The 24,060-nt window shown below is 26.9% G+C and overlaps 1 protein-coding gene across 5 annotated transcripts in view; it reads left to right on the forward strand.

Moving 5' to 3' along the window:
* The window catches only part of LOC145849787 (uncharacterized), a 43,526-nt gene that overhangs the window by 3,870 nt on the left and 15,596 nt on the right, over positions 1-24,060 (forward strand). For 3 of the 5 annotated variants that reach the window (XM_082954841.1, XM_082954843.1, XM_082954845.1), the window contains exons 2-22: positions 1,978-2,032; positions 2,625-2,874; positions 3,790-3,870; positions 4,190-4,340; positions 4,638-4,790; positions 5,232-5,584; positions 5,732-6,532; positions 7,035-7,233; positions 8,115-8,342; positions 8,576-8,775; positions 10,054-10,131; positions 13,678-13,723; positions 14,093-15,416; positions 15,539-15,835; positions 16,118-16,215; positions 16,687-16,780; positions 17,631-17,768; positions 18,051-18,154; positions 20,486-20,625; positions 22,040-22,101; positions 23,769-23,916. In XM_082954841.1, the coding sequence (XP_082810967.1) occupies positions 1,978-2,032; positions 2,625-2,874; positions 3,790-3,870; positions 4,190-4,340; positions 4,638-4,790; positions 5,232-5,584; positions 5,732-6,532; positions 7,035-7,233; positions 8,115-8,342; positions 8,576-8,775; positions 10,054-10,131; positions 13,678-13,723; positions 14,093-15,416; positions 15,539-15,835; positions 16,118-16,215; positions 16,687-16,780; positions 17,631-17,768; positions 18,051-18,154; positions 20,486-20,625; positions 22,040-22,101; positions 23,769-23,916 (5,000 nt within the window). The remainder of the gene's footprint in view (positions 1-1,977; positions 2,033-2,624; positions 2,875-3,789; positions 3,871-4,189; positions 4,341-4,637; positions 4,791-5,231; positions 5,585-5,731; positions 6,533-7,034; positions 7,234-8,114; positions 8,343-8,575; positions 8,776-10,053; positions 10,132-13,677; positions 13,724-14,092; positions 15,417-15,538; positions 15,836-16,117; positions 16,216-16,686; positions 16,781-17,630; positions 17,769-18,050; positions 18,155-20,485; positions 20,626-22,039; positions 22,102-23,768; positions 23,917-24,060) is intronic. The other 2 variants (XM_082954842.1, XM_082954844.1) reach the window with 2 other exon arrangements.

Raw genomic sequence — 24,060 nt, forward strand, 5'->3', positions numbered from 1 at the left:
TATACTGTTTAACACAGTTTCTTACCTTTAACTTAACTCTTAATTGTAAATAGAGCCAAAAATTTGTACTTTTAAGAACCCCAAAAAAATTTGAAAAAACAAGTTTAGTTCAGGCAACCCTGTTTTTTAACCTGAAAGCTTAGTAGTTTCAAGTGAACAAACTTTTCTTTTAAATTTTTGCAAGTTCTTGAAAACTTTGAAAACTAATAATTGTGTTCAGTGGCTAGACTTAGCTTTTGGTGTAAAAAGCTTTAAATAATTTCTATTAATTTTCAAAAACTTGATAAAAACAAATTAATTAGTTGTTTGAATAATTTAACTATAAATTTTTACTTTATTTTAAAGTAGAATACACTCAACTTTAAAGTTATTATGCAATTATTAAAATTAAACTTTAATAGTTCCTAGTAAAACTCTTTTTTTCAAAATTTGAAAAAGACCTATATAAATTAAAAAACAAATTTTTGAAGTAATTAAATATTTTTCAATTAAAAAAATTTGATTATCAAAAACAATTTACACTAACAATATGTAGTTGATGTAGTACCTTTAGTATTGTAATTAGATTTAGATGTTTATGTGTTTAGTTAGAGCTTTAAATTAGATTTAACTTTGAAAGTATGTTTTGCATGCAATTAGTAAACAAGCTAATAACAATAAATAGTATAAATAAAAGCAACCAATCTGATTAATTTATTTAATTTTAATTGGATCAAAAACCACAATATGATTTAAATTTTTTTAGTTGTCATTAATTTTATTTTTGTTTGCATGGTTTAAATTTTATTTTTGTTTTAATTTTTTAAAAATTGGAAGGTTTTTCAACAGTATACTCCTTACTTTAGGTATGAAATATATAACAGTTGTATATGTTTTCAAAAGCCAAAAAAGTCTTTTTTCAAAATAAAGGTAAATATTACAAAGTTTACAAACTAAAAAAGTTTGCAGTGTTTGAAGTAACAAAGTTATAGGCTTTTGTTTAAATGCTTGTTTGGCTTTTGTTAATATATTCTTTTTTGATTTTTTTCAAAAAAATAAGTTTTTAAACAAAATTAAAAGGCTGTATTTATAAATAATTTTTTATATATATTTTATTGTATACCTTTATTTTGTTAACCACAATTTTATCTAGATACCTATTGAAGGGCATAGGAGGGTAAACACCCTTTTTTGGTTTTTGATTTTATTTTATATAGTTTTTACTAAGCTACAAGATGCTTTTTACAAATTTAAAAAATTCAAAATAATTTGTGAGATATAGCCGGTCAAATTCGGAGGCAACAATAGGTTCCTTATGGAAGGCGCAAACTAAAACAGCAAAAATAGACTATTTCACTAAAAATCTATCTTCTCCTACATTTTTTGAGATAACTACCTCAAATTTTCAGGAAATGTTCCTTGACATATTTAGAAAATTCTGTCGGAAAGAATTTTAAAAAAAGTTAAAAAATAAAATTTTATAGGAAAAATAAACAAAAAAAAAAACATTTTTTTTTTAGTTTTTTTATTATAAAATTTTTATTTTTAATTTTTAAATTTTTTAATTCTGTTCCAACAGAATTTTTTAAATATTGCAAGGAACATTTCCTGAAAATTTGAGGTAGTTATCTCAAAAAATGTAGGAGAAGATAGATTTTCAGTGAAATAGTCTATTTTTGCTGTTTTAGTTTGCGCCTTCCATAAGGAACCTATTGTTGCCTCCGAATTTGACCGGCTATATCTCAAAAATTATTTTGAACATTTTAAATCTGTAAAAAGCAACTTGTAGCTTAGTAAAAGCTATATAAAATAAGATCAAAAATCAAAAAAGGGTGTTTACCCCCCCCCCCCCCCCCCCTTATGCCCTTAATACTTGTTTATTTTTTTGGTTAAACAAGCTGACTTTTGTTCAGAAATTTTATAATCAAATTATTAAATAACAAAAAAAAAAACTGATAAATAATTTTTTATTATTTAATATTAATTAAATATTTTTAGGACCTAATAGTCGTCAAACAACAGAAAGTATGCAAAATAATCAACAAAGTGAAAAGTTAGTTTAATTGTTCTTTTTAAAATAATTGAAACACTTTATGACTTTATAATGAACTATATAATTTTGTTATTCTATAGGTTTTGTAATATTTTTCTAGTTTAAGTTTGCTTCGTAAAAAGTTCTAATATGACACATATGTGTGTTTATGAATTTCAATATTTTGAAATAATGTAGGTACTTTAATGACAACATCAAACATTAATAAACTAGTGGTATAACTTTTCTTTTAAAATTAATACATCATTAATTAGGCTACCAAGCAATTTTTACTGTTTTTTTGAAAATCTGCCATAAAAAAATCTCCTCAATACATTTGTATTCGGTATTTAAAAAAAATTTACTGTATTTTTAAATATTAACTAATAAGTATATTTTCTACAAACAATGATTTACAGTACGGACTTAAAGCATTTATATAAAGGTCAATCTTAGTTATAATTTTATTTTTAAAAACAAAAAATGTTGCACTCATTTGTCCTTAGTTTTATTAGATAAATACTTCATAAACAGTATTAATATATGAGTTTGGTTGTCCTTTTTACAAACGTAGTTGACTAAATGCGTAGTAACTGTTATATCATCTCCATAGCAACAGGCTGCCCGGCAATGCAGCAGTTGGCAACGCTGCTCCCCCACAACAAGCTTCACAGTTGTCATGGAACGCCCAACCCTTCCAATCTGGTTACCAGCAACAAAACTACCCCGTAAACGCTTACTACAACCCCTACCAACCACAACAGCAGTCTGGTGGTTACCAGGTAACAGATCAATCTGGTTACCAAGCTGCGGCTGCTGCACCCCAGTCCACAGCACAAATGTTTGGTGGACCAAGTCAACAGGTTAGGAGTCTAAAATAGTTTGAAAATAGTTTTGAAAAAATCTCTCAGTTTTAAGGGCATAGGGAAGGGGGGGTAAACACCCTTTTTTGGTTTTTGATCTTATTTTATTTAGTTTTTACTAAGCTACAAGATGTTTTTTACAAATTTAAAAAATTCAAAATAATTTTTGAGATATAGCCGGTCAAAGTCGGAGGCAACAATAGGATTCTTATGGGAGGCGCAAACTAAAACAGCAAATAACTAGAAATCACTAAAAATCTATCTTCTCCAACGTTTTTTGAGATAACTACCTCAAATTTTCAGGAAATGTTCCTTGCAATATTTAGAACATTCTGTCGGAACAAAATTTAAAAAAAATAAAAAATAGAAATTTTATAACAAAAAAACAAAACAAAACTGTTTTCCGACTGAATTTTCTAAATATATCAAGGAACATTTCTTGAAAATTTGAGGTAGTTATCTCAAAAAACGTAGGAGAAGATAAATTTTTAGTGAAATAGTCTATTTTTGCGGTTTTAGTTTGCGCCTCCCGTAAGGAACCTATTGTTGCCTCTGACTTCGACCGGCTATATCTCAAAAATTATTTTGAATTTTTTAAATCTGTATAAAGTATTTTTTAGCTTAGTAAAAACTGAATAAAATAAGATCAAAAATCAAAAAAGGGTGTTAACCCCCCTATGCCCTTAAGAAACAATTTATTAATAGAATTTCAGTATTTGTATACTTGTAGTCTTTATTAATCTCCATGAATAATTCAAATCTAAAATTTAAAGAAAGCATATTTATGTTCAGAACTATAAACATAGTTTATAATCAATATAATAAAATATGTTGTTACCTCCAGGAATAGTTTAAGTCTAAAGTTGAAAGTGAATTTTGTGTTCAGAATAATAAAAACAATTTTTAATTTATCAGGGTTCAGCACAAATGTTCACGCCTCAGCAAAATGCAAGTGAAATGTTCCAACCATCTGCTGGAAATAAGCAGTCTGTTCAGGTACAAATTAAACAATTAATATTTTAAATATTATAAATAAACTAATAAAATTAAATGGTTCAACCTTCCGGTGGAAAAAAGCAGTCTGGACATATATTTAATTAAAATAAATTAAATATATATATTATGTTTAACTAACCAACACTTCTTCTAAATGCAAGAATTTTCAAATCTTTGATTTTGTGCATATCTAAATCTTCTGAGTAATTTTTGTTGGTTGTTTGATAGTCACAACACAACTTCAAACAATCAAACATCTAAGCTTTACTTTTTACTACAAAGTAATAATTTTATAAACATTCTATATGTTTTTCTGCAGAGCACACCATCAATGTTCACACCACAACAGTCTGCAGGCAACGATTATTCGAACCAGGGAGATAATTACCAGCAGCAAGATTACCAGCAGAATTATCAAACTGGTAATCAGTATGGGAACAGTTACGCATCTTCTTCTTTGTTTGGTGGAGGTAAGACTTTATTTTTTTTGAAAATTAGTCCAAAAACTGTTAAATTTTGTTTATTTGTACTAAACTATGATAAAGCTGATGATAAAGCTGACTCTAATTTTAAGAATATCTAGTTTTGTTTGAGTTTATAAAATTTATAATATAATTTTTTAAAAAACTACAATGGTTACTGCTATTTATAATTGTTTGTTTGGTGTAGTATTAGTTTAAGTAGAAATATAAAAATGGTGTAAGGTGTTTTTTTCTAAAAAAAAAAAACAGTTTAGTAGCTCTGCTTAAATAGCCTGTTAATTGTAGAAACTGACCCGAATTACGAACCATTTCAACAACAAATGGTCCAATCGTCGCTGGAACCGCCCACTTTAGAACCATTTCAGAGGAAAACACCAATTGACGATTTGTCGCAACAGTTTGAAGATGTGTCTTTAGATTCGCCAAGAACTAAAAGTGGTAATATAAGTTATTATATATATAAATATATATATATTTATATGTATAATATAAAATATTATATATATAAATTAAATTATATTAACTAAATTGCTTTATCTTATGCTAGCCACCTATTTTAAACTGAAAATATACTAATTGTAAACATATGTAGTTTTTTCAAAATTAAAAAATTCTAAAAGTATAAATTTAACTGTCATACAAGTAGTCTACCAGTTTAATGTTGGTTATCAGTCCTAATTCATTTACATTTTAGAGTTGAAATTTGTATTTAAACTTACGGTGTTTAGAAGTTTGTAAATAAAGTACAAAGTAAAGTTTGTTACTTTGATTTATACATTTTTAGATAAAAAAAAGTATATTGCATTTCATAGTCAAAAAAGAAGAAGAGTTATTTAATTTTTTACATATTGGTTTTTAACATTTTTTATTATTCTACAGAACCACCTAAGTTCAATCCCCCTGCAGACCAATTGACCTACCAACAAAAACCATTTGAGCAGCAGAGTTACAGCGGTTACAGCAACCATTCCACACCATTTGTTGCTGAAAATTACCAGCAAAACACAAACCAGTTTGCTGAAAACAGCCAATTACAGCAACCGTACGCTGAAAACAACCAATCAGAGCAACCGTACGCTGAAAACAGCCAATTACAGCAACCGTACGCTGAAAACAGCCAATCAGAGCAGCCGTACGCTGAGAATAACCAGTTAAATCAACCATACAGCAACCAGCCGTATGGTTACCAGCAAACTGAGAACCAGCAGTATATGAGCTCTTCTTCTAGTCAGGTCAAAATGATTTAAATTATATGATGATAAAATAAAACATTCCTTTTTAACCCTTTTTTTTCTGCATTTTTTAAGAACAACTAAGTGTAAAGATGTAATATTTATCTAATGTGAGACGTTAGAATGCTAAAATGTTGTTTTTCACAGGTTTTTGACTCAACTTCTCAACCGTACACTGAAGGCTACAACCAAGTTAATTGCCAACAACCAGACCAAATGGTTGCTGGAGAGCCGCAAATGGTTTCTGGTGAAAACCAAATGGTCAACAACCCTTCAAGCAGCTCTGACCAACAGTACATGAACATGGTCCCTAACACACAAGAAATGGTCCCTGAACAACAAGAAATTGTTCAAAGCCAGTCAGAAATTGTTCAAAACCAGCCAGAAATGGTTGCTCTAGGAGAAACCATTCATCAAAGTGAAAATTCACCTCCAACTCAACCAGAAATGCATTCTCAGGTAGCTGCTACTCATGAAGACAATAACATGATTGCATCTGAACCACCACCGGTTTCTCAAATGGTTCCTCAACCAACAGAAATGGTTCCAGACAATAACATGGTTCCAGCAGAAGCACCACCAGTTTCTCAACCAGCAGTAATGGTTCCGCCAAAACCTGAGTTTCCAGTTAGCAACCAAGAACCATACCAGCAAGCCGAAATGGTTCCACAACCGCAAGAAACGGTCCAAAGTGAGCCACAAATGGTTCAGCCACCATTAGAGCCTGTTCAAGCGGAAAACGCTGGTCCGAGCCACCAGGAACTGGCGGAGGTTCAGCAAAACGATCAGAGCAACGATTTCGTGACGCAGCAGCTGAGATCGAACCCTGACGTCGGCAACCACCAGAACTTGCACGACGATTTCGTGCAGAACAGCGGTTTCGTGCAAAACGAGCAGCTCAGGTCCAACCACAATTCGTTTGAAGGACAGAATCTTCACTCTCAGCAGGTAATTTGGATTTTTTTATATTTTTTGAAAAAGTCTAAAAATTTTAAATGATAATTAGGATAACAAATAAAGTTGTGTAGTTGCAAAATTAAAGTCATTATTAAATGATTTTAACAAGTGTTACAAGAGAAAGTTTCTTTTTGTTGATATTTACTTTCAATAAGAATTTTATTACTTCAAATAAAAAGTTATTTTGGTTTGTTAGCTTTTTACAAATCAATATGTTTAAGAAAATAAACAAATTTTATTTTAAGTGATTGATATAAAATTATAAGCTGCTTAAACACGTTTAGTAACTTTAAGTAAAATGTATTTATAAGTTAATATTTTCGTGCATAGTTTGAAAACAAAAATTTCTCAATTGATGCATATTTCAAAACTTTAGATGCAACAATTTTCAAAGTTGTAAAATCAAAATACAAAACTGTAGAGTGCTTTGATAAGTTCATGCAAAATATAAATGTTATAAATGATTAAATAAATTCGTATTTAATTTGTACAGGTCGAACAACCTGTAGAACAAAATTACAATGAAGATCTGCATTCACAAAACACAACTGAAGACAATCAAAACAACGCTCTGGCCCAACCTAGCGGGCAGAACAACGCACACACCGTAGCGACACACAGCGGACAGAATGCCTCTCTAGCTCAACCCAGCAATGGTAATTACAACGAAAACTATCAGCACTACGACGATGGTAAATTGTTTTGATTGTTAATATTTGTACAAAAAAAAATTTTATTGTGTTTTTGTTTACTTTAATGGGTGCTTTAAAACTCTGCAATTTAAGATGATGTGTATCAACATTTATTGTTAATGTTATCTGAGTAAGTAAAATGTTGTAGTGGTTAATTTGAAAGCTTGTGAAGTTGATAAGATTTAGGTTTCCACCAAAGATGATGTATATCAACAATTATATATTATGTATATTCTTAAGTTAGTTATCTGAGTAAGTAAAATGTTTATTGCGTTTACTTTAGTAGTTAATTTAAAGCTTGTGAAATTGATTACCAACTTTAGTGGGTTTCTACATATTGTTTTTTGCGGTTTTGCTCAGCATAGCATTTTTTTGGTTTTGTTGCCACTATAAACTTGTATATTAAAAAAATAAATCTTCAAATTAAAGTAATTTAATAAAACTTTCTTACTTTTAATGCATAATAAATATGCAATAAATACCATATTTTTACTTTAAGTTCGTTTTGTTTTTCTGAACACCACGTTAAATTCAATTAAACTAAATTTTAATTTAGTTTGAACTATTTTTCTTAAAATAATTTTATATTTATCACCTTTAAGCAAGTTATTATATAATATAAATTCATATATAATAGTATTATGTAATAATATTATTATATATATATATATTCTCAGTTTGATACTTATTTTAGATATGGTAACTTATAATGAACGAAAAAGCTAGGAACCTTATTATTCACAAGATTGAAATATATTTACTTGAATATTTACAAGTAGCTGTCAGTTTAATAAATATAATTACTCATAAATACTACATTCTCAGTCTCACTTTACTCACTTGTATATATATTCAACATTCACAAAAATTTAAACGTCAAGGTTCACTGCACTCCACAACTTCGTCGCAGCACAACGACCTCCACTCGACCAATCAGCAGCAAGCAAGCGACGTTCCGACCAATCAGCAACAAGCGTTCGACAGCTCGACCAACCAGCAGCAAGCGTTCGATCAGCAACCTTCATCCAGTCTGTATTCGGGTCACTTGCACTCTGATGTTCAGTCACGTGATTTCAGCTACCAATCACAAAACAGTATGCAGCAATTTGGTTGGTTTACTGATTTTTAATTTGGCAGATTATGTTTTGAGTTGATTTTAAAGAAAAAAATGCTGATTAGGACACTTGATTAAAACTTTGTAGTTTGTGAAAATATGCTTAAAATTTTACTCAAACTCGAAGAACATATTTTTCAAAGAAAAGTACTAATTTTTGATGTAATAAATAGTAAACTTTGTGTTTTTCTAACACTAAAAAGAATCTATCAATGTTTAAACAAACAGAACAAATTCCTGCTGAAAACCAACCTTTGTCAAACGAGCAACCATTAAACGAACCATCAAACAATGTTGAACAAATGCAACCAAATGTTGAAATAGTTCAAGTTGACAGTCGAATGGTCCCGAATGAGCTACAAATTGAAAATGACGAAATTCAAGATGGTTGGGAAAGTATGTCAGATCTCGAGTTGTCAAGCAAACAGGTTTGTATTTATATGAAAATATTTTTTTTTTACTTTTTAAAAATTTTAGAGTTTTAAATGCTTTTTAAATATAGTTTTGATTGACTTTTTTCGCTTTTGAAATATAAAATAAAAAGAAAATGCTTTTTTATTTGAAATATATAAATTTTTCTATTTTTTTTTAGAAATATACCATTTGTTTTTTGGAGGTTGGTATCTTAGAATTATTTTGTTTTGGTGATGGGTTTTTAGAATTAAGTTTGATTTCACAATTTCATTTTTTTACTTTATTTTGTTCCCACATTAAAATTTCGGAAATTATGTTATTTAAAGATCAAAAACGATAAGTTTTTCAAAAACTGTTTTATAAACTGAAATTAAAAAATTTGCTTGCTGTATGAGTCTAACTTGCATTTATTTTTACCATTGATTTGCAACAATTTAATTAATTCTACATTTTTGTTTATAAACTTGCATTTAACTTTTTTTGTCATGGCAAAGTCATTAACTCAATTTTTATTTTACACTTTTTGGCATGAAAAATGTAACAAAAATTGATTTCAGTTTTTATCTTAAAATTTTGGAATTAAGGTTATGAATTTTCGGTACTTTTAAATCCCAATGAAGGAAAATGAAAACATTAAAAGTTCATTATTATACTTAAATTAATAGTTAACTCGCTATTTACCTGTAAGAATTAACAGACAAACAAAAATTACTACAAAACCTTTCAAAAGATTAAAATTAAATAAAAGTTATCATCATTGTTTCATTAGTTGTATTAACTATAAGCCCTATTTCAGTATTTAAAGTAGTTAACTCACTTTTTCCTTGTACGAATTAAAAGACGACCAAGAATGACCGCTTAAATTTAAAAAAAAAGGTATTATGTTCTTCTGCTGTTGCAGTATTTAAACTAGTCCCGTAAAAATTAAAACATATTGGAAATGTTGTTAGGATGCTGTATAAGTATGTTAATTAGTTTGAATGCTGAATAAGGTATTTAAAAGTTTCACCTTTTTGCATAAAGTTAAAAAGACTGAAAAATTTTGGGTTTAAGGTTTGAAATAGATATGTTAACTCTTTGTAAGAAAGTTTTACGTTGTAAGTATCTTATTCTATAGAGATAAATATATTATTTATGATATGGCTGATAGCTACTTAAAAGAATATCAATAATGCTAGAATTTTATGTACTTCATAAATATGGCTGGTTGATAGCTACTTAAAAACAATGCTAGACTAGTATATAGCTTAGTTGCATATAGACCTGCTTATTTATTGCTTGCTTCTTATTAGAGCACTTCAACTGAAGACAGTCAAATTGGTGTTGATGTAACAATAACTCACTCAAGCACCAGTTCAACTGCATCTGATGTTTGTTTTATTTAGTATTTATTTTAAATTTATATTTAAAATAATGAAATTTACATCTATAATTTATGGTGTCAGTTTTGCAATATTAACTCTCACCTCTTACTGTAACCCTGCTCCTAGTTATAACTTTATTTCTAAAACTTTCCTATAATTTTGAAGTCTTATTCCCAACCCATTATTTTTAATATTTACTATAAAATACTGTCCTATCACCCCTAGTTCTAATTCCTGTCCCTGATTATAATCTTTGTCACAACCCTAAATCTTTTTCATAAATTTATAAATTAAAAAAAAATCACATTCCTTACCACTGACAAAACCTAATCACTAAATGTGCAACTAAACTTGAATTATTAACATAAATAATGCATAACTAATACAAATAAAACTTCAAATCTATAATTCAGTTAAACATATAAAAGTTGCATTATAAGCTTAATGCCACATAAATCAATGTTATTTGCCTTATTTTACATTATTAAGTAATAACTTGACTGACTTTGCCTGAAAAGTAATTCAATTTGCTCGATATAACTAATTTAAGTTTAACATATTATAAAGTTAGTGCGAAAACAGATATTGAAAATATTTAAAGATTTCAAATTAGTTAGTGCTTAATTAGTTGTTGTATTTTGTATATTTGTTTGAATTATGGTGGTTCTTTTTTTTTAATTTCAATAGTCTTTCTTGGTTTTATTAAAGTTTACTTTTATTCTGGATAGACTTTTAATGTTTTCAATCAATCTAATTTTAAATTTGATACTACTAATCACAAATAAAAATCATGTAAAAAAGCATAACGTATTTTGCTACAATTTTTTAAATTAAATCTGGTATCATTCAAAACGATATCAAAGTTTTTAATCAGTCAATCTAGAATTAACTTTTATTAAAAAAAAAAAGATCACCAAGTCTAGTAAAATGATTAAATTTACATAATTTTGAAAAAGAACATAAATATTTCCAGTAAAGTAATTAAGATTTAAACTGTTTATTAGGATAGCTTAGATAGTTTTTGATTAAGATTTGTAATAGTTGTCATAGAGGTAGTTTTTACAAAGGGAACTTTTACAAGTTGATAATTTATGTTTTTACCTCTAAAGATTAATTAATTCCAAGTGTTTTTTGTCTAAACGTAAAATAAAAGTTATCTATGAAAGTAATTGAATCTCATTTTATTTAGCATAAAGAAAACCAAAAAACAACTTTTTTAGCTAATTAAATATTCTCACAATGTTTATAAATTCTGTAAAACTTTTTAGTTTTGTTACTAGAAGAATCTTACGTATTTTTTTTAGAAAACTCATAGACAGTTAGAAGTTAGATATGTGTAAAAATTTTTTATGAGGTGTTTAGTTTCAGCTATGTAACTAATATTTTGGTTGTCACAGATATTTATTTTATGTACTAAACAAACTTATTTTTAAAAAAGTTATACAGTTTGTTATTTATTTCTTAAAATACTAGTAACAAAGTCTTTCAATGAAATATTTTTTAAAACATTTTTGATAAAGTACTTAAAAAAAGAAATTTAAACATTTTATGGTTCCAATACAATATAAGTATTAAATGCATTTAGTGTTAAATTAAGTAATAAAGATTTAAATTATTTTAAATATATGTTAAATAAGCCTTTTAGTAATTGTTAATTTATAGTAGTTGACATATTTCAATATGTATTTGAATGATAATTTTTTTTATCTTATTTAAAATAGAATTATTGACAACAGGTGATGTGTAATAAAATTATGAGTATTAATAAAAAACTTTACTATTTTTTAATAATAAAAATATTAATAACAGGTGATATGTAATAAAATTATGAGTATTAATAAAAAACTTTACTACTTTTTTAATAATAAAACTATTAATAACAGGTGATATGTAATAAAATTATGAGTATTAATAAAACACATTACTATTTTTTTAATAATAAAACTATTAATAACAGGTGATATGTAATAAAATTATGAGTATTAATAAAACACATTACTATTTTTTTAATAATAAAACTATTAATAACAGGTGATATGTAATAAAATTATGAGTATTAATAAAAAACTTTACTATTTTTTTTATAATAAAAACTATTAATAACAGGTGATATGTAATAAAATTATGAGTAATAATAAAAAACTTTACTATTTTTTTAATAATAAAACTATTAATAACAGGTGATATGTAATAAAATTATGAATATTAATAAAAAACATTACTATTTTTTTAATAATAAAAATATTAATAACAGGTGATATGTAATAAAATTATGAGTATTAATAAAAAACATTACTATTTTTTTAATAATAAAACTATTAATAACAGGTGATATGTAATAAAATTATGAGTATTAATAAAAAACTTTACTGTTTTTTTAATAATAAAACTATTAATAACAGGTGATATGTAATAAAATTATGAGTATTAATAAAAAACATTACTATTTTTTTAATAATAAAAATATTAATAACAGGTGATATGTAATAAAATTATGAGTATTAATAAAAAACATTACTATTTTTTTAATAATAAAAATATTAATAACAGGTGATATGTAATAAAATTATGAGTATTAATAAAACACATTACTATTTTTTTAATAATAAAACTATTAATAACAGGTGATATGTAATAAAATTATGAGTATTAATAAAACACATTACTATTTTTTTAATAATAAAACTATTAATAACAGGTGATATGTAATAAAATTATGAGTAATAATAAAAAACATTACTATTTTTTTAATAATAAAACTATTAATAACAGGTGATATGTAATAAAATTATGAGTATTAATAAAAAACTTTACTATTTTTTTTATAATAAAAACTATTAATAACAGGTGATATGTAATAAAATTATGAGTAATAATAAAAAACTTTACTATTTTTTTAATAATAAAACTATTAATAACAGGTGATATGTAATAAAATTATGAGTATTAATAAAAAACTTTACTGTTTTTCTAATAATAAAACTATTAATAACAGGTGATATGTAATAAAATTATGAGTATTAATAAAAAACATTACTATTTTTTTAATAATAAAAATATTAATAACAGGTGATATGTAATAAAATTATGAGTATTAATAAAAAACATTACTATTTTTTTAATAATAAAACTATTAATAACAGGTGATATGTAATAAAATTATGAGTATTAATAAAAAACTTTACTGTTTTTTTAATAATAAAACTATTAATAACAGGTGATATGTAATAAAATTATGAGTATTAATAAAAAACATTACTATTTTTTTAATAATAAAAATATTAATAACAGGTGATATGTAATAAAATTATGAGTATTAATAAAAAACATTACTATTTTTTTAATAATAAAACTATTAATAACAGGTGATATGTAATAAAATTATGAGTATTAATAAAAAACATTACTATTTTTTTAATAATAAAACTATTAATAACAGGTGATATGTAATAAAATTATGAGTAATAATAAAAAACATTACTATTTTTTTAATAATAAAACTATTAATAACAGGTGATATGTAATAAAATTATGAGTATTAATAAAAAACAGGCTTCAAATTTGAACGATTTCGAAGAAAGACCTTCGAATCCAACAGGTTACAGATATTTACAATAAAATAACACTTATTTATATTAAAAAACAAATAGATTATTTAACAGTAAACTTTTATCGGTTTATTAAACACTTTTACCAAATTGCATTATATTACATGTAATATATAAAAAACATCTCGAAATTAATTACAATTCAAATAAAGTTTTCTTAATTTTTTTGTTTCAATAAATATAATATAAAAATATGAAATTTTATAACTTATACATTTATTTAGATTGAAAAATATAGGTTACTTAATAGATATATTAAACACTTTTACCACACTGTATTTAAAATTTGTACATTTAAGAATAAACAAAAATCTTGAATTTTTTTAATTTAAAATTAAGTTTTAGTTTTTTTATTTCAGTGAACGAATACCCACCGGTTGTGAGTCCACCTTCGAACGAACCAATAAGAATGGAGAATTACCAACAGGAACTGCTCCCAACTTCTCCTCCCCAGCAACCGTTTGCGCCACCTAGCAACGAGAACTTGCCTCCTAGCAACCCGGTTGCTACGCAATCTGAAACCCCGCCAACCGCCGTAGCAGCGCCACCTATGAGCAAGCCTCCCACAAACAGTTTCAGGAAACAACCCCGTAAAAAGAACAACAGACCCCATGTAGCTTCTGCATTCCCTGGAAACAATTTTGTGCCTAGCAACGAACCTCCAAAAGCTGCAGAACCTAGCAACCCGGATCTTCCTAGTAACAGTGCACCCAGCAAAGAGGCTCCGAAAGAAAAATTTTCGAGCGAACCGTCTGAGAAACCTGAAATCAGAATAACTCAGGTTTCTCCGGAAAAGAGGGGTTCTGAGAGAAATGCTGAAGGTGATGTGCAAAGAACGAAAAAGGATGAAAGGGATCAACAAGGTAATCGTCATAGCAACCAACCCCATCAAGATGATCACCATAGCAACAGACCCCATCAAGATGATCGTCATAGCAACAGACCCCATCAAGATAATCGTCATAGCAACAGACCCCATCAAGATAATCGTCATAGCAACACACCCAATCAAGATGATCGCCATAGCAACCAACCTCATCAAGATGATCGCCACAGCAACCAAGCTCATCAAGATAATCGCCATAGCAACCAACCTCATCAAGATGATCGTCATAGTAACCAACCTCATCAAGATGATCGTCGTAGTAACCAACCTCCCCAGCGTAGCAACAACAGGAGTAGACGGAACAGTTACGATAGCAGAAGGGGTGATAATCACCATGACAACAGAAGTCACCATGGCGATAGAAATTACCATGACGACAGAGAGAGAAATAGGGACAGTCGTTCCAGAGACAGGCCCCAAGATAACTACAGGGACCAAAGGTACCCTCAAGACCAGAGACGAGACTTAGGTCACCATCAAGACCAACATCATGAAGGTTCTTACCACCAGAGGCAGAGTTCTGGGCACCAAAGACAAGATACTGGGGCCCACGACAGGAGAAGGCGGCCCAGTAACCAGTCTCAGCACTCCAGGGGCGATTCGCATAGAAACGAACCCTACAGGGACGAATACAGGGAAGGTTACAGACAAGATACCCACAGGAGTGGGTATAGAGACGATCTGCATAGCAACAGAGGTGATCCTAGGGACGATCTGCGTAGCAACAGAGGAGACCCTAGGGACGATTACTATAGAAACGATCGTTCAAGAGACAGATATGATGACTCATACGATAGGTTTGTGCATTTGATTTAAAAGTCTTCTAAGGTGTATGAGAAATTTACGTTATCTTTTCAACTGAAGACTTTATTTTGTTGTTATAAATTTAATGTTTTTAACATAGATTTGTATATTGCAGGTACGACAGAGATCACCACCCCAATAGGGACCCTTACTATGACAACCGTGGCAGAGATTACCATGACAACCATGTTAGAGATCGCTATGACAACCGATCATCCCGTGACTACCATGACAACGACAGGTACAACAGGCCCCACGATGACTACAACAGACCCCCATCTAGGCACCAAGATAGACCCCAAAGTAGAAATGATAGACCTCCAAGCAGGCAGCATTCTGTGAGGCCTCAGTCGAGAGCAGCTTCTGTTTACAATGATCATCATTCAAGCACTGGACAAAGACCTTATTCCAGGTTGGAATAATGTAGTTGAATAAATTTACCTGGTATCCAGGATATGTCACTAATAACCACTTTAACATCAGACCTTATTATAGGTCGATTTTTTCAAAAGACTTTATACAAACATTTTCTATTTTAGCAACCATTATACCTTGGTTAAATTAGTGATTTGTAAACTAAGCATATTTTAAGTAATATAGTTCGGTCATATGAATGACTCTGAAATCATTAAGTCTATTAGCTTCCAAAGTTTATACTGGATCTTTTTTAGTTAAAACTTATTCTTTAAAACAGACAAGGTGAACCCCATGGTTATAACAGAGATGGTCACTACGACAACAGGGATCATTACCATGGCAACTACAATATGGATCAATACAGGCGTGAACTTGGTTAGTTTTTGTTATCATTAAATAAAATAAACAATAGGCTGCAGTATGTAATGATGATACTTAATTCTTCATTTATTTAATTTTTTCAATTGATTTGTTTTAAAAATTCTCCTAAAAAGTTCTATCTGACATGAATAAAACAAAATGGAAGCAACTACTTTAAATGTTTATATTTACTAAAGCTTTTTTATAATTATTCAATGACGAAAAAATAATGAGAAATTGGGATGTTTTTCAATAGTTTAACTTTGCTTTTATAAAACACATACGTTAGCGCACTAATAGTATAACTACGTCACATATGTTAGCATACTAACAGTATTATTACGTCACATGATTTAGCGTACTAACAGTATTATTACGTCACATACGTTAGCGTACTAACAGTATTATTACGTCACATAGTTTAGCGTACTACCAGTATTATTACGTCACATACGTTAGCGCACTAACAGTATTATTACGTCACAGAAGAGGAACAAAGGCGAGCAAGAGAAAACGAAAGGTATCAAAGAGAATACGCGGAGTTCTTGGTCAAATATCGTATTTGGCAAGAAGAAGTAAGGTTAGTGAATAATTTGTGTTTTTTATTTTATTACGTAATATCCATGCATTACCACAATTGGCACAATCCTTTGCTTTGTTAAAGGTATGTTTCTAATTCAGAGAAATTGTTAGTCAGTTTAATAAATTAAATGCAAATTGTTTTCATTATATGCTCAAACAAGCTTCGTAAGGATCTGTATTAACAATCATCTGTTTATTAGGTTGTAAATTTCGATTTTGAATAGTTAAGTATTTTAAATATATACATACATAAAAAGCGTACATCTAGCATTACAGTTTTAAACTGTTGAATAAAACATTTCAACGTAACTTTTTATTTTTCAACCAAATGTTCAACATAATTATAAATATTTTTATTGTACTTAATGTAAGAAAAAGGAAAGAGGCAATCAAAAAATATGAGAAGTACAAGGAGCAATTGTTAGTTTAATAGTTTTGAGTATAATAAGTATAATAATTCAATCTGCTGCACAAGATTACAGCAGCTGTAAGTGTTAAAGTTATTTTAAACTTAGATAAAAAATAGTTTATTTACACAATCATGAGTTTTGAAAACCATTAAATGATCAATAGTTTTTATGTTTATTTGTTTATAATAAGTGAAAATATATCAAATGAAAAATTATATGAATATCTTGTTTAGAAATATTTCTTCCTTCAATATATAAATAATATTTATTAGATAGCTTTCAACATTTTCAGTTAATTATCTATACAATTAAATATACTTAGCAATGTTTTCAATTTACTAAATAAATATTTAACATATTTTCATTATTTTCCATCTATAAACTTTAAAACATTTTAAAAATTTTCTATATATTAATAAAATATTATTTTTTTATCAGGAGACAACAGCAATTAGCTCAACAAGCACACCAACACAATTTGAGTTACGATGAAAGTTTGAGGCAAAATAATATGAACTTGCATCCAGAAGCCCACAACCAATCTCTGCCCGTGACTCATCAATATCAACAAGATTTGTTAGTTTTGTTAATTATATTCAAAGTAAAAAATATATCTAATACTCATAATTATCAGCAAAATGCTTCTTTTTAAATTTTATTAATAATGTTTAATTAACTAAGAACATCTCTGCCTAATACTCATAATTATCAACAAGACTCTAGCTTTATTAATGATAATAATTTTTACTTTATTGTTAACAACAACATTTATTTTATTAAAAAAAATTATTTACATATATCAGTTTGTTAATCACTTAAAAAAAAAACAAGTGTGAAAAACATCAATTTATTGTCCAGGTACCAACCTAACACTTCTCAGCCAAATTATTATGATAATAGTTACAATCAACAGCAACTTTACGGACAAAATTATCAACAACACCCATATTATGAGCCTAAAAGTAAGTTTGTTTTGTTATTTTAATAATGCCTATAAATTTAAAAGTTAAATAAACAAAGTTATCATTAACAACAACAAAACTATGTATCTAACACTAAATTAAGGAAATTCTATTTTATGTTAAAACGGTTTTAAATAAAAAACTTATGTCAATAACACTATAACACAATTTATTTACCAAAAATTTAGTGTATATTTAAACAAGCAAAACTAAATTACCAACAAACCTTTTTGTTTTAAATCTTTAAGTTTCTTTTATTTAGTTAGTCTATAAATATACTGGAAAATAAGTAGTTTATTGAAAAATGAATTAAAGTTTATCTTTCTGTAAACTAAAAAAATTAAAGTTTCATATTTTATAAGTTAAATATAAAAGCAAATTAAGTATTTCTAAATAAGTAAGTTTATCTGGTGTTTTTAATCAAAATTTATTGATTAAAAAAATTTAATTTAAAATCCTTCACCATTAAAACAATAATCATTTTAGTTCCAGTAATTAAAGTTTTGAATTTTTAAAGCCATTTTTTCTAGAAAAGTCTTATATTTCCATCAAAAATAACTATTCTTTAATGTTTAAGTGAATAAAGCTTCACTGATCATAATGTTTTTTGTAACTCAAGTTTTAATAAAGTATAAACTAATTACAAAAGATACAATGTTGATTGATAAACATTAAACAAATGAATTTTACTTAGCTCTTATATAACTAAATTTTATTTTAGTTGTAAAACAATATTTTCAAAGGAAATACGTCAGTTCATTAATTTTTAATGAATTTTGATAAAAATTTAGCCAAGTTTTGTTTAAGACATGCGTATAAGTCTTTTGTTTTTCAGTCTTAAAAAACTTGCTTTATTGTATTTTAAAACTTAATTTAATAACATTTTATGACTTTAAAAAAACATATCAATTTTAACATCTGCAGAATAAAGTTATGAAAGTTTTTTGTGACATTTAAAAGTTTAATTTTACTAAAGTGTAATTAAGAATTATAAAATAAAATAATTGTAGTTTGAAATTTAAAGTTAAGTTATTTCAATTTCAAATATAGTATGTAGTTTTAATACATGTGTTTAACTTTATTCTAAGGATTCAAGAAACTTTAAAATTTCGGTTATTTTAGTTTTTGATACTTATAGTTTTTTATATAGTTAAAAAAAACTGATATTAGTATATTTTTACGATTTTTAGTAGCTATGTTTGATACAATACTAAGTTGATCGCTTTAAATAACAATACAAAAAATTGAAGTTTAATTTGATAAATTTGTAAAAAGATTTTTTTTTATTGTATCAAATACTAATTGCAAAGTTCTATAAAACTAGTTGCAACTGGAAATAAAATTAAATCAGTTTACAATTAAGTATATTTAAAAGCTCTTAATGATAAAAAAGCTCTAATAAGTTGTGCTGTTTAAGTTTTTAAAAAGTCTGTTTTTAACTGAAAACAAGTTATAGTAGTTAATAATATTTGCATAATTTGTTATTAAAACTCATAACATCTCAAGGCGACAGACATAAATTATTAGAAATTAGTCGCTAATTAAATTGTCTGCTTATAAACAGTTTATTAGCCAATTGTAATGAAACAACTTATATTTAATTATTATGAGTTTTTTTCAAAACAGTGCAAATAAACGAAAAATAAAAGTCTTACTAGTCTAATGCTATGGTAAAAAGCAACTTTTATTATATGCTTTAAAAATTAAGTTTTCCATAAAAAATATTATATTATAGTTGAATATAGCTATTGAATAATAATTTTAATAAGTTAAATAGCATATTTAAAACAAAAATACTAAATTAATTGTTAAATTTTTCTGTCAGGTACGGCAGAAATGCATTTAAACATAACACAACACATATATTAATTATTATAATTAATATGCTAATACTACTAATAGGTATATAACCAATTATTTATTTATTCAAAAGTCCACATAGACATACACCATTCAAACACATGTCACGCAATTTGCATATAAATATAATAAAAATAATATAAACATATAATTAATTATTTTATACAAAAGACAAACACAATTCAAACACATGCCAACATATAAATATAATGATAATAATATGTAAATATAATTTATTAATTATTTTATACAGCTCAAGGAAAAAATTATTTATTAATTTAAAAATCCCAGGGTAAGCAAACACCATTTAAATATATGCCAGCATATAAATATAATGATATAATATAAACATACAATTAATTGTTTCAACAGCTCAGGGAAGGCAAACACCATTTAAACACTCATCAGCCAATTTGCACATAAATATGATGATTTAAATAATATAAACATATAATATATAATCTTATGCAGCTCAGGGAAGGCAAACGCCATTCAAACACATATCGTGCCACGCAATTTGCAGGTTTTCATCGGGAGGTCAGCTTGTTGTGACCAGAGGCAATGATCCGCAAGAGAACCAGCCTGCCACTGTTGATATTCATAATGTACAGGTTTGTATAAGTTTTATACATATATATATAAATGTGTATATATATATATATATATATATATATAAATATTATGATGTAGTATATGTGTAATGAATTAAATAGCCACTGTTGATATTCATAATGTACAGGTTTGTATAAGTCATATTTATATATAATTAATATGATGTAGTATATGTGTAATGATTAAGTAGCTACTGTTGATATTCATAATGTACAGGTTTGTAAGAGTTATATACATATATATATATAATTAATATTATGTAGTATATGTGTAATTAATTAAACAGCCACTGTTGATATTCATAATGTACAGGTTTGTACAAGTTATATACATATATATATATAGTTAATATGATGTAGTATATGTGTAATTAATTAAATAGCCACTGTTGATATTCATAATGTACAGGTTTGTACAAGTTATATACATATATATATATAATTAATATGATGTAGTATATGTATAATTAATTAAATAGCCACTGTTGATATTCATAATGTACAGGTTTGTACAAGTTATATACATATATATATATAATTAATATGATGTAGTATATGTATAATTAATTAAACAGCCACTGTTGATATTCATAATGTACAGGTTTGTACAAGTTATATACATATATATATATAATTAATATTATGTAGTATATGTGTAATTAATTAAACAGCCACTGTTGATATTCATAATGTACAGGTTTGTACAAGTTATATACATATATATATATAGTTAATATGATGTAGTATATGTGTAATTAATTAAATAGCCACTGTTGATATTCATAATGTACAGGTTTGTACAAGTTATATACATATATATATATAATTAATATTATGTAGTATATGTGTAATTAATTAAACAGCCACTGTTGATATTCATAATGTACAGGTTTGTACAAGTTATATACATATATATATATATAATTAATATTATGTAGTATATGTGTAATTAATTAAACAGCCACTGTTGATATTCATAATGTACAGGTTTGTATAAGTTATATATATATAATTAATATGATGTAGTATATGTTTAATTAATTAAATAGCCACTATTGATATTCATAATGTACAGGTAAGAATTTGATATATATATAAATATGATGTACTATATGTATAAAGGACTAAATAGCTACTATTAGTTATCATAATGTACAGTTTTAATTATATAAATAGTTGAAATTTGTAATGTACAAGCTTAACATTTCTTTCTGAGGAAGATCTGATACACTGAGCATAAAATCTGAAACATTTATAAAATCAGTATTTTTTTTGCTAAAAATAAGTTAAATGTATGTCTGTATCAACACTTTTTGTTACAACTTGAATAGCAAACTTTTTTGAAATAAATATTGTTTTTCGGCCTAATACACAAATTAGTTCTATTTAAGGAAGATTGTTTATTAACTTTTAGACGTTGCTTCAACATACAGAAGAATCTAAAGAAATGCGTGAATACCCAGGGCCTTTAGACAAGTTAGTTTATTTATGAATTTTTATACTGATAATAATGCTTTTACTACTTGCTTTTAATAATAATTAATTGTTTCATATAGTAAATACTGTTGTTCGGAACTTAAAATAAGAACTGATTATAAAAAGTTATTATATAAAGTTATTTGAATATGAAAATACAGTGTTAACCCTTTTATCATTTTTTTAATGATAAATATTAACTTTGATTTATTAATTACCAATGCAGAAATGACACCCACAAAAACGATTTGTTGTCTTACTTGAGCAGAATGTCATCTAACTTAATTTTTTTGTTGCAGAAATGACACCCACAAAAACGATTTGTTGTCTTACTTGAGTAAAATGTCATCTAACTTATTTTTTTTTATTACAGAAATGATACCCAGAAAAACGACTTGTTGTCTTACTTGAGCAGAATGTCATCTAACTTAATTTTTTGTTGCAGAAATGACACCCACAAAAACGATTTGTTGTCTTACTTGAGCAAAATGTCATCTAACTTAATTTTTTGTTGCAGAAATGACACCCACAAAAACGATTTGTTGTCATACTTGAGCAGAATGTCATCTAATTTAATTTTTTGTTGCAGAAATGACACCCACAAAAACGACTTGTTGTCTTACTTGAGCAGAATGTCATCTAACTTAATTTTTTTGTTACAGAATCGACACCCACAAAAACGACTTGTTGTCTTACTTAAGCAAAATGTCATCTAACTTAATTTTTTTTTACAGAAATGACACCCACAAAAACAATTTGTTGTCTTACTTGAGCAGAATGTCATCTAACTTAATTTTATATTGCAGAAAAGACACCCACAAAAACGATTTGTTGTCTTACTTGAGCAGAATGTCATCTAACTTATTTTTTTGTTGCAGAAATGACACCCACAAAAACGACTTGTTGTCTTACTTAAGCAAAATGTCATCTAACTTAATTTTTTGTTACAGAAATGACACCCACAAAAACGACTTGTTGTCTTACTTGAGCAAAATGTCATCTAACTTAATTTTTTTACAACAGAAATGACACCCACAAAAATGACTTGTTGTCTTACTTGAGCAAAAATGTCATCTAACTTAATTTTTTGTTGCAGAAATGACACCCACAAAAACGATTTGTTGTCATATTTGAGCAAAATGTCATCTAACTTAATTTTTTAACAGAAATGACACCCACAAAAACGACTTGTTGTCTTACTTGAGCAAAATGTCACCTAACTTAATTTTTTTGTTGCAGAAATGACACCCACAAAAACGACTTGTTGTCCTACTTGAGCAAAATGTCATCTAACTTAATTTTTTGTTGCAGAAATGACATCCACAAAAACGATTTGTTGTCTTACTTGAGCAAAATTTCATCTAACTTAATTTTTTTACAGAAATGACACCCACAAAAACGATTTGTTGTCATATTTGAGCAGAATGTAATCTAACTTAATTTTTTAATACAGAAATGACACCCACAAAAACGATTTGTTGTCATATTTGAGCAAAATGTCATCTAACTTAGTTTTTTGTTACAGAAATGACACCCACAAAAACGATTTGTTGTCTTACTTGAGCAAAATTTCATCTAACTTAATTTTTTTACAGAAATGACACCCACAAAAACGATTTGTTGTCTTATTTGAGCAGAATGTCATCTAACTTAATTTTTTATTACAGAAATGATACCCATAAAAACGATTTGTTGTCTTACTTGAGCAGAATGTCATCTAACTGCATGAGAGATGAGATGATATCGCAACTTCACGATAGAACTTCTACTCAGCTGATGTACGATTTTCTTGCTCTGCTAGTCAGGCAAAATGCTGTAAGTTGATATTTATTTTCAATTAAATTAATCTATAATGAGCTTTATTGTTCTATGTACGGTTTTTTGCTCTATTAGTTAGGAAAAATGCTAATGTTGATATTATTACATAAAAACATGATATTATAAAAGCTTTTAAATTAT

The sequence above is a fragment of the Thalia democratica genome, chromosome 2, assembly GCF_965202585.1.
Source record: "Thalia democratica chromosome 2, ktThaDemo2.hap1.1, whole genome shotgun sequence".
Taxonomy (NCBI): Eukaryota; Metazoa; Chordata; class Thaliacea; order Salpida; family Salpidae; genus Thalia; species Thalia democratica.